This window comes from Chiloscyllium plagiosum, chromosome 43 (assembly GCF_004010195.1).
Source record: "Chiloscyllium plagiosum isolate BGI_BamShark_2017 chromosome 43, ASM401019v2, whole genome shotgun sequence".
Classification (NCBI taxonomy): domain Eukaryota; kingdom Metazoa; phylum Chordata; class Chondrichthyes; order Orectolobiformes; family Hemiscylliidae; genus Chiloscyllium; species Chiloscyllium plagiosum.
Genome location: NC_057752.1, coordinates 8,380,067 through 8,391,066, shown reverse-complemented (window position 1 = coordinate 8,391,066; position 11,000 = coordinate 8,380,067). Strand labels below are relative to the sequence as shown.

At 36.5% G+C, this 11,000-nt stretch overlaps 1 protein-coding gene across 3 annotated transcripts in view; it reads left to right on the top strand.

Moving 5' to 3' along the window:
* LOC122543353 (electroneutral sodium bicarbonate exchanger 1-like) overlaps nt 1–11,000 on the top strand; it is a 264,715-nt gene that overhangs the window by 238,326 nt on the left and 15,389 nt on the right. For all 3 annotated transcript variants that reach the window (XM_043681942.1, XM_043681941.1, XM_043681940.1), the window contains 2 exons: nt 7,008–7,105; nt 9,838–9,951. In XM_043681942.1, coding sequence (XP_043537877.1) covers nt 7,008–7,105; nt 9,838–9,951 — 212 coding nt within the window. The remainder of the gene's footprint in view (nt 1–7,007; nt 7,106–9,837; nt 9,952–11,000) is intronic.

Below are 11,000 nucleotides of genomic sequence, written 5' to 3'. Positions count from 1 at the left end.
TGACCTCTTTCCACCTATCGCATTTCCGACACCCCTCCCCCAAGTCCCTCCTCCCTACCTTTTATCTTAGCCTGCTGGACAAACTTTCCCCATTCCTGAAGAAGGGCTTATGCCCGAAACGTCGATTCTCCTGTTCCCTGGATGCTGCCTGACCTGCTGTGTTTTTCCAGCAACACATTTCCAGCTCTGATCTCCAGCATCTGCAGACCTCACTTTCTCCTCTAAGTACTACCCTAGACTGTCTTTCCCTTCACCAAGTCGGCTGTTGATGTTCAATTAATGTAAAAAAAGTTTCATATTTTGATAATCTTTTCAACTATACAGTTACATGCAAAATCATGCATTTGCATAATACTACACTCAACTAGTAATTTACCAAATATGTTACAGGTAACTTGATACAAGTCGTCAATATGCTATTTTTGTCAACTTGTTTAAAATTTCCTGAATTAAACTCCATTGCTTTTTTGCATCCAATGGGTAGCCTTGGGCGCAGTCTCACAGGCATCTGAGCGATGTGGGCTATGATGAGATTTGTAGCAAAATCGAATGAGAAGTCTAGCGAGGCTTGTCTCAATATTGGGAGTATCTTGCTCCAACTTTTATGCATCTGCCAAGAATGAGGCAAGTTTCTCACTAGGCAGCGGCAAGTTGCTAGTTAAGAGGGAATATTGCTTGTTAAATGCCTTATTAAAACTACAACTCGCCTCATTAATATTCACCTTCCTATTTTACCAAACACATTAATCAAGCTAGATGTCAAATAATCTCAACACGGAAATCAGCAGGTACTCAGCAATTTCAGTGTATTGCCTTCATGTTGCTCAGGACCAAACAGCATCTCAGGGCAATATCCATGGGCAGCATCTGCATGCAGCTCTCATTCATGGATATTAGCATCTGACATCTGCAACCCCTCACAACACAGGTCCAGTCAGCTCTTGCAGCAGTAGCAGATCACAGCTGGAAAAGCCTTCTGTACAAGAATAAGTCAGCCAGAATTAGGAATAAAATGTACTTCAAAGTCTGTGAAGACCAGAAGGAGTCTTACTAAAGCTGAACAGGAAAATCCGAGTCATGACCCAGGAAAAATGTACATCATATTGGACTCCAGAAGTAAGTCTCAGTAGAAAGATGAAAATGCTTAATTTTATGGTAAAATTCTGGAAACTGAAAGAGGGCATAAATCATCTTATTTATCCAACAAGCATCTTTTCAACATTAAAAATTCAGGACAATTCTTCTAAAATGAGGTTATTCTTCAATAAATTATTTAAACCAGCAGTACAATTGTTCTTATTAGAATATAAAAGTCAAATGCAGAAGATGATTTTATTGAAAATAATAATTTTGAAACTTAAACAAAGTTTTATTTACACCTGAAAATTCTTAAATTTTTCTTAAAATAACAATCAATTACAATTTAAAGCTTCGTTGGAAGATTTAATCCAGTTTATCAGTAATTAAAATTTAATTGCTATTTTAAAAAAGATTTATACCAGCTTGAAGCCATAGTTCAAACTTAAAGATAAAAAGCTGAAGATACAGTAGAAATTATATAAATTCTTAACGATTTTTACAATTAAAGTAAACAATTTATTTTAAACACAGAAATGGCAGATGCAATGTTACCTGACAGAGAATTGGTCAACATGGAAGAAACAATTCATGAGATACAGAATTGCTTCAGGTCCACACACCAAATCACAAGCAGAACAAATTAACATACTGCCTTATTCTGTGGAACCATTAGCAGACTATTAATGGACAAAAACTTGAAATAGATACTGATCCATTTGACTTTAAAGTATTTGTCAATTCTTTCACTTTAAGACGCAATCATATTATGGAGAGCAAGATTCAATGAAAGAATACAGTTTCTAGGAGAGCCTGTTGACAGCTTCATCAATGATCTGTACATATTGTATGTATCTTTTGAATATGGAGCATTACAACTAGAACTAATTAGAAATAGAATTGTTGTCAAAATTTCTAATTCATCTTTCAGAGCTTTTATAATTAAAAGAAGGTCTCATGTCAGAAAAGGCTATCCAGCTTGTTTTAGAAGCTGAGATACAAAAAAACCACATCTCTCACCTTCATAAGTTACAAAACGCTCTAATCAATCACAAGATGAACCAATGAAAGATGTGCTCAAATCTTTTGATGCCAGAAGTCATTGCCCAAGATGTGGAGCAAAAACACCACACAAAATGAATGTGCAGCTCTATCACAAGAATGTCACTTTTGCAAGACAGTGGGATGTTTTCAAAAAATATGCAGGAACAATGCTTAGGAACAATAAATAAACCACAAAACCACTGTAAAGCAATAATAAAAAATTGTGATTCACAAGACATATTTCCATTAGAACATGCATATTTAGATGGTGACATTCCTCCTTCCAGTGAAACACCACAGAAATTAGGTGACCCATCTGAACCAGGCATGACAGAGGATCAAGTGTCACTGTGTTATCCAACAAAACACCTTCAGTTGAAAAATGTAAAATTATAATCTACACAGGAACACTACTACCTGCAAGTTCCCCTTCAAGTAACTCACCATCCTGACTTGGAAACATATCGCCATTCCTTCATGGTCACTGGGTCAAAATCCTGGAATTCCCTCCATAACAACATTGTGGGTTAACTTACAGCACATGGACTGTGGGGGCTCAAGAAGGCAATTCATCACCACCTTCTGAAGGGCAACTAAAGATGGGCAATAAATGCTGGCCAGCCAGGAACACTCGTGTCTCACGAGTTTAAAAAAAAACTTCCAGACACATCACAGATAAAACCAATATAAGAACAGAAGAGGGACAGCTCTTGAGGAGTTTCCTAATCCATAACCAGTACATAATTAACAAAGATAATTAGGCATGGATAATCATCTGTCAAATTTCTTGCTTCATTTGGCAATCACAGTTGAACCCTTGAGACTAAAAATGTCATGAGTCAAATAGATGCTTTCAAAGAATCAAAGACATGCTGACTTCCACAGACCTCCTGACCCAGTATAATCCATTGTTCCCAATTTAATCCATTGTTCCCAATTATTATTACTGCAGATACTTTTAGCCACAGGTATAATGCAGTGCTCTTTTAGGAACAAGCAAAAGGACACAGGAAACCAGGACATTATCCATTCAGAGCATTGTCTGATACTGAAACATAATATGTAGTTATTGAGAAAGAGACTCTCTCAGTCACCTGGGCATATGAGAGATTCTCAGATTACATTCTAGGTCTCAATGTTGTCATAGAAACTGACCATAACCCACTGGTATCCCTTTTAGATGGAAAGGAGTTGCAAAGATGCCTTCTCAATACAGAGATTTCAAGGGAAGCTGCAAAAGTCAGAAAATGCCTTCTCCAGAGCTACTATGGACAACTTTACAAGGCCAATTAAGACTTTGTCTGTGAATTTAATTCATAGAGCAAAGACTAAATCACATCAAACAGGAGCAAAAAAATGACCCAGAATGTGTCACCATTCATCAGTTACTGTGTCAATGGTTAGCTGAGAAAAAGCCCAATGGCTTGACTATGAAGCTTTCCTTCAAACATCGATAACACTTCACTATTATAGATGACTTATTGGATTTGATGACAGACTGATCGTTCCACCTTCACTTTGACCTGATAAGGTACATCAGGGATATTTAGGTATTACCAAAATTCAGAGTCCAGAGCTCGGATTGCAAAAGAAATAGAAGATCTCAAAGCTCATTGTAAGTGCTATACACAGACATACACATAGAGAGCCATTAATTTCTAATAACGTCCATACTAGATCATGAGAACAAATGGGAACTGACCCATTTATGTTCGATACATTTATGATGCTCTTGTCTCATTGCTGTTAATTATTACTCTTAGTAGATTGAGATTTTTAAAATGCATACAACCACTAATGCATTTGTTACAGTACTAAGTGAATTATTTTATGTTCACAAGATCCCTGATTTGGATCTTTGATGAGAACATTGATTCCTACAAGGGGTCCTTGATTTACAAACGTCCAGTTTATAAATGCTCCTACTTATGGACACGATCCCATATAGGGATGTAGTTTTAAAGATATGACATACAAAAATTTCCTGTACTTACGAATGGCTACTTTAAACTGTTCTGCATTGTGTTCCAACTTGTGTACAAATCAACCTCCAAACAGACTCAAGAACGGAACCCATTCACAACCTGTAGAGAGAGGAGGAAAACTTCTTCAAGGCAGGCATCCTTGCAAGAGGATTCACAGTAGGGTTAAAAACAATATTCCTGATGAAGGGCTTTTGCCTGAAACGTCGATTTCGAAGCTCCTTGGATGCTGCCTGAACTGCTGTGCTCTTCCAGCACCACTAATCCAGAATCTGGTTTCCAGCATCTGCAGTCATTGCTTTTACCCCATTCACAACCTGGAGACTGCCTGTGTACAGCTTTGCTGAACTATCAGTTCAGAACATCCACTGTGGAAGAAGGTTGAAACCTTAGCTTCCCATACTTCCAAAAAAGTTGACTCCGATGAATCTCAAAGACTATAAGAATGCTCACTGTAAAGGACAGCATTATTTACAGCAGCTAGCTACTTAGTATAATAAATATTACTGCACTGAACAGTTGCCAAACTGGGCCCACAGCAACAAGTGTAGATAAGAGATCTCAATAAAAATGATAGTGATACAACAATTGGCAGATCAACAACGTTTATATCTTGTCAACACATTGGAGAGAACTGTGCACAGAAATTGCAAAAGCCTTATCACTGCACAAACTGTAGCCCTTTACTACTGCAGTGGGATGAACCTAATGATGAACATCATGAGAAGATTATTCAGAATTCACTCCAGTAATGATCAAAGTTTGAATCCACCGTCCTCAAAACTCACATCAGTGCTCTGAGTCCAACATATGCACTGGCTGGAAGAATTATCAACCTTGATATACTTGTTAAAGCAGTTGTATAATTGGTTAAACAACGGAAAATATCTTAGAGGAGATGTTGTAGGCCTGAAAGGTTTAACTTTGAAACCTTGTATATCTCTGCCTACTGAGAAATATGTGATTGTGTCTGGGAGAAGCTAGTCAATTGGACTCGAAAAGTTAACTCTAATTTCTCTCCACAAGTGCTGCCAGACCTGTTTAATTTTTCCAGCAATTTCTGTTTTTGTTTCTGATTTCCAGCTTCTACAATTCTTTTGGTTTTTAATTGGCACTAGTTGTCCATTGCAGTTGTTCCCATCTGTTTATCATATCTCTTACTGTTAACAAGCATGTAACTTTTATTAGCTAAGTATCTGTTAGGAGATACTACTGTCGTTTGCTAAGCATAATACAGCTAACCAGTCTGACGCTAATGTAGCCTGTTATCTTAGATAGCAATGTAATGAACTATTTCTTCTAACTCAACATTTTGTCTGTTCTGTTGAGAACTTATATGAATAGTTCATCCTTTACCAGTTAATATCATTAAGTCCCTTTGGCCAGTATTATGAAAAGGATCAGTGGCAGTTTATATATCCAAGGGAGACCTTAGCAGAACCAGGTATTTGCTGTGGACATTTCTTGCAATACTTATTATTCAAAGAACCTACATAACATTTTAACCAAGCCACTCCACACACTTGAAGTCCATCCACTAACTTACACAATGAAATTGAGTGCATCTGTAGCTACAACATTCCTTACTGGGCTAAAGCCTTTTGTGACCAGCACAAATTCTTCAGTGTGATCACTCTTCAGTATCACTCTTTTCTCCTTTTGAACCTTCCGTGTCATATGTCATTTTGAAAGCCTTCTTATTCTGGTTCGAACAATTTGTCACGCATTGATATTTACAGTCACACCTGAAACACTTGTAATGCATTCCTGAAGTTCATTCTTCTTTAAGGCTTCTGACATCTGTTTCAAAAGCATGCTTCTTTGAAGTCTATCCATGTTTGACACCCCAGTTCAATTCAATAATTTAAAGGCAAGCACTGAATTAACAATCTCAAAATAGAATCTTTGTAATCTTGCATATAGTCTGTTCAATTTCATTATATACATTTATATAATTATCTGGCTTTCTAAATTTCAGATTAGAGTTTATTCGGCTAGCACAAGCACAAAACGGGCTAAATGGTTTCTTTCTGTACTGTAACCTTTCAATGGCTCTATTGACAAATTAACTAAATGTAATTAACTTGTGATCTGAATTAGATTGATATGTCTTTTGGACACTGCAAATCACAATTCTCAGATTACATAGTTTGGAAATATTCGTTAAGATTTTTGCATATTCCATGTTTTTCAGTAGACAAGCTGATAAACGCTCGGTGAAACCGGGTCTGACTCAAATCATTAAGTTGCTTTATTTTACAAACAACAAATGAGAATACGAGTAACAATTGTAAACAAACCTCACTTTCTCCACACAATTTTGTGTCTCTCCTTGAAAAATAAGGAAACTATACTAAGCCATGCATCACACATTTTGTGGGTTGATTTACTTTTTTGGCATTACTTAAATAGAGTTAATTCACAAATTATTTTGATGAACTAAAAAGTTAAAATGTCTGAAACATGATGAAGTAGTTTATAAATCATCCTAGTCTGTGCTTAATTAGGATTAAATACACAATTCATTTTTGTATGATGTAGAAAATTCTGAATAAAACTGGCAAAAATATATTTTAGCGCATGGAATTTGTGATCTTTTTCAAAAATAAGAACAATTTGGCATTTCCCAGTATTTGAAGTTACATAAATAATAGAATATGCTGAAAAGATATGGACTTCAGTCATGACAAGGTTCTCAGAGCCACCTCCCTCATACAGAAAAAAACCCACTTCTTAATTGCGATATCTGTGTAATGATTTGGCACTATAGTACAATAATATCCTAGGATCAGTATTAATCATCATTTTTATAAAATTGTGGATTTGGTTTAGCAGAACAACAACCCGTTATTGGTCGGGTTTTTTTTCAGTCTATAACAGTGTTTGTATCTCTCTCTAATCTAGGAATCAGAGAAAATGCTGGAACCAGGGGACGGTGGTGTGCACCTACCAATGGAAAGTAGAAAACTGCTTCAAAGCCCAGTAAAGAGTAATATTTATAGGTAATCTAGTCAATAGTGTTTCTAATACTTCACGGTTACTTAGTAGAGCTTCAATAGTTGCCATAGCGATGTTTTTAATGTTGTTTGTCTTGAACATTTCCAGCCATTTCTTACCCAGATGATATCACATATGAAAATGAAATATAAATTGCATTAACTAAGTAATAAGTAATTTTTTAAATTCTAAAAATACCAGTCTGTGTAAATGGATCAGATTTGATATTCTCTATAAATATAGAGTATATCCGTAAGTATATTGCCAGTTTCTGAGTGTTTCCTATTTATAGTTAACTTGTCTACCAAGTAAAGTGATATTTGTCATTGCCATTAATGTCGGTACACTGTAATGCCAAACTACCAAAACAGCAAGTTTGATTAATTATAAGTGTACCAGAAAAATTAATGACCTGTTGTCCAAAGATTTTTACGACGAGTTCACAATGTTGTACAATTATGTTGAGGCATGACTCCAAACCAGTATGTTCAAAAAATATTTCATATCTTGCAGCTTCATACTCTGGCGGCTAATTCTATAATTATGGTAAAACAATGCAAGAATGTATTGAATGCACTGTCGTTACCAGCAGTATTACAAAAAATGCAATGCGTGCCATCAGCAACATCCTATTACTGCGCAAGAAAAGTATCATCCAGGCCAGCATTGTCTCAATCCTTTGGATATGTGTTACAATTAGTAGTTAATGGAAGCGTTTCTCCTCGACTTGCCCCATGCTTTTTTTCAGGTGCTTTTCAAGCTACATATAGCCAGTTGTCCCTCTCTAATGGAGAAAGATACGTGTGGCCTTTTTGTGCACTAAAGCTAATTATCTGTTGCAATGATATTCCAGACATGTATATTAAAGATGTATAAAAGAAAAATTATTTAAAATGTCAGTGACTTGAAGATTTGCGCTATTTTCTTGAATGGAACTTATGCAAAGTAAAATGCATTGCAAAGAGCGCACAATTTGTACATACTTGCAATATAGTGAATGCACCAGTTGTTCACCTGTTAACCATGGATTTAAAAACTGAAATCTGCAAAACACTGCTAATATTGCTGTACAGCATGTAGAATCTATGTTTCTTTGTTTTGGTTGACAAGCTGAGCATATGGGAAATCCTAAAAGACTGTTTATTTCCTGAGTTCCTGCCTTTTAGTGAATAAAATATTGATGTCCCAAGTTTAAAACTGCAACAGTGCTTCTTGTTGCATATTTAATAACATTTATTACCAGATCCAACATGAATATCCAACAAGTCCTGGAACAGATGAGTATGTTTTTAAAATAGAAAGCAGCAAATCACATTTCCAGTACAGAATTCTTCATGAGGTATGTAGTGAAAGATTTTACACTCGCACAGGGAAGATATAATTTGGTTGTGCTTCTGAAATTATAATTTTAGTGTAACGCTTTGGTACAGAATTCATTATGTTTTGAAAGTATTTTCAGCTGAGTAATTTAAATAAGCATGGAAGTATCACTACTTGAATGGAACTTCCATTGTTGTGGAATAGTTACATTTTCTATGTTTCAAAGTTTTTATGTAGCGGAACAACAATACAGCACATGCCAAAATAAAATAAATTTCACAGTCTGTAGCCTAACAGTGTATTCTGCATGACCAGTCATTGTGCTATGTTTCAGTTTATTTGGGATGATCTTGGCCTCAATAGTGAGGGCTTACTTGTTGTTATAAGAAAGTGGTCATGGAACTCCTCCTCCACTGCTACTGTTCTACTGAAAGTAGGAAATACCAGGAATTTCTCCTACTGATGATGAAGCAACAGTCATAATGTCAAGTCAGGATGGTGTGCCTTGAATGGGAACTTGGAGATGTTCCTGTCCCCAAGACATTGCTGCTCTTGGCCTTCTTGGTGCGAAATTTCATAGGATTAAAAAATGCTACTGCATTAAGCTTGGTAAATTGCTACAGTATATGTAAAGATAGTACATGCAGCAGCCAGTGTGCTAGTGGTAAAAAGGGTAAATATAAGTTCCAGTGGCAAGAACACTGGTCATATAGACTGCACCTGGCCACAGAACCTCCCTTAATACTGCTAATGCAAGAAGCAATTTTGAAATAAGCGCAAAAAAAGGGCAAATACTGAACTAGTGCACGCAGTACAAGTTTCTCCACATTACACTCGTTTTGCTTGTTAAATAATTAAACAAATGGACAAAATTCCAGATATGAATTACTAACACAATATTTGAGAATCTTCATTCTGCTGAGATGTAAAATGATTGGTGTCCTACTGAAGTGATAATCATGGTTTTATTATGTGAAAAAGTATATTTCAGTCATGCAGACATGCTGACTGCTGGGTTAAACTTATGAAATGTAATTAAAACCATATTCATTTTTGTTTTACAAAAACTCAACAATTTAATATAAGTAGTAGTATTCAGATTTGGATGCATGCCCCACAGCATATTGTGTCTTGTAAATTGAAGTTGGGAGGGGAGATTTTCCTCAGTAGTGAAAATGAAACAGCACCACAACTCATAGTAAACACCACTGTTCAGGAGTTATAGCAGCAGTGGCTCTAAACAAATCTTCGGCTCACTTGCCCATTCTCTGAGCTGAAAACAGTTCTCTGACTGCCTTTATTATGTGACTGGAATTGGAAATGATACTGTTGAGTTGATTATGTATTAATCTGTTAGAATTTTCTTAAAATCTTGATAATCTCTTTCTTGATTATGGCACCTCAACTTTGATTATAGGTGTGATCCATCTGAAATTAATATCTCTGATGAAATGTCTAAATCTACAGTTTGGAAGGCACTCAGTATGAATACAGAGAGCAACAAAACAAAGGATAACACAACTTCAAAAAGGTAAAACTAGTATTCATTTAATGTAATTTTAACGTTTTTGTCATTCTGGTCACATAGTCATCCTTTCCTACTGGATCAAAAAATATGGAGTAGGCCGCTGTGTGATTTACAATTACGGTAGTTGATGCACTATTCTTGAACAAGGAAAAGGTTCCCACACAGTTAGTTTGTTTTTCTTTCCTTCAGCAACGCACAAATGTGTGCCTATTCCAAGTTTTTGAGGCAGAGCTTCAAGTCTCCATTCCATGGTGGGCTCAGTTATTACAGTTATTATACAATCATAATATACAGCTTGGGAAGTCTGGTCTGACCCCAGTCTGTGCTGGTTGACCTCAGAGTGCTAGCTTTGGTCAGAAGACGGACCTTCAATTGACCTCAGTCCTAGTAACAGAAGGGATCATCAGTCAAGGTTCTCACTGCTATCTGCTATCCAGTAACATGGAAAGGGAACATGTAGACATCCTGAGAGACAGAATCACGCTTGATTCTGGTTCTTCCCACTGTCGAATAGCTTGTCGATCTTTGCTTGTTATATTCACACTTGAATAATAATTTGCTTTGGGTAATTCAAGGCAGTTGGTATCGAGAGAACTATGCTCCTCATTGAATGACCTTGTTAATAGGGGTTAATTTTGTCAGACGTAGATTCTTATTACCTGTTTTGCATTCTTTTGTTACATTATTTAATTCACAATTTTATGGTTAGCCTCAATAAATGACAATACCAGTTAGCTACTATTAGTAATGAACCCATCAGAGATTCAGGTTCATGAAGGGACCTGACCATGAGTGACGAGAGATGGGTTGGTGGTGGTGGGGAATTTGGTAGCAGGGGCCAATTAGCTGCCTCATTTTGCAGTGGGATGGGAAGGCCAACTGTGACCTTCCCGGTTTGTGAAGGTTTGTAGCTCAGGTTGAGGTTTAGGGTGTAGGTTTGCTCACTGAGCTGTAGGTTTGATATCCAGATGTTTCATTACCTGGCTAGGTAACATCATCAGTGGCGACCTCCAAGTGAAGCGAAGCTGTTGTCTCCTGCTTTCTATTTATAT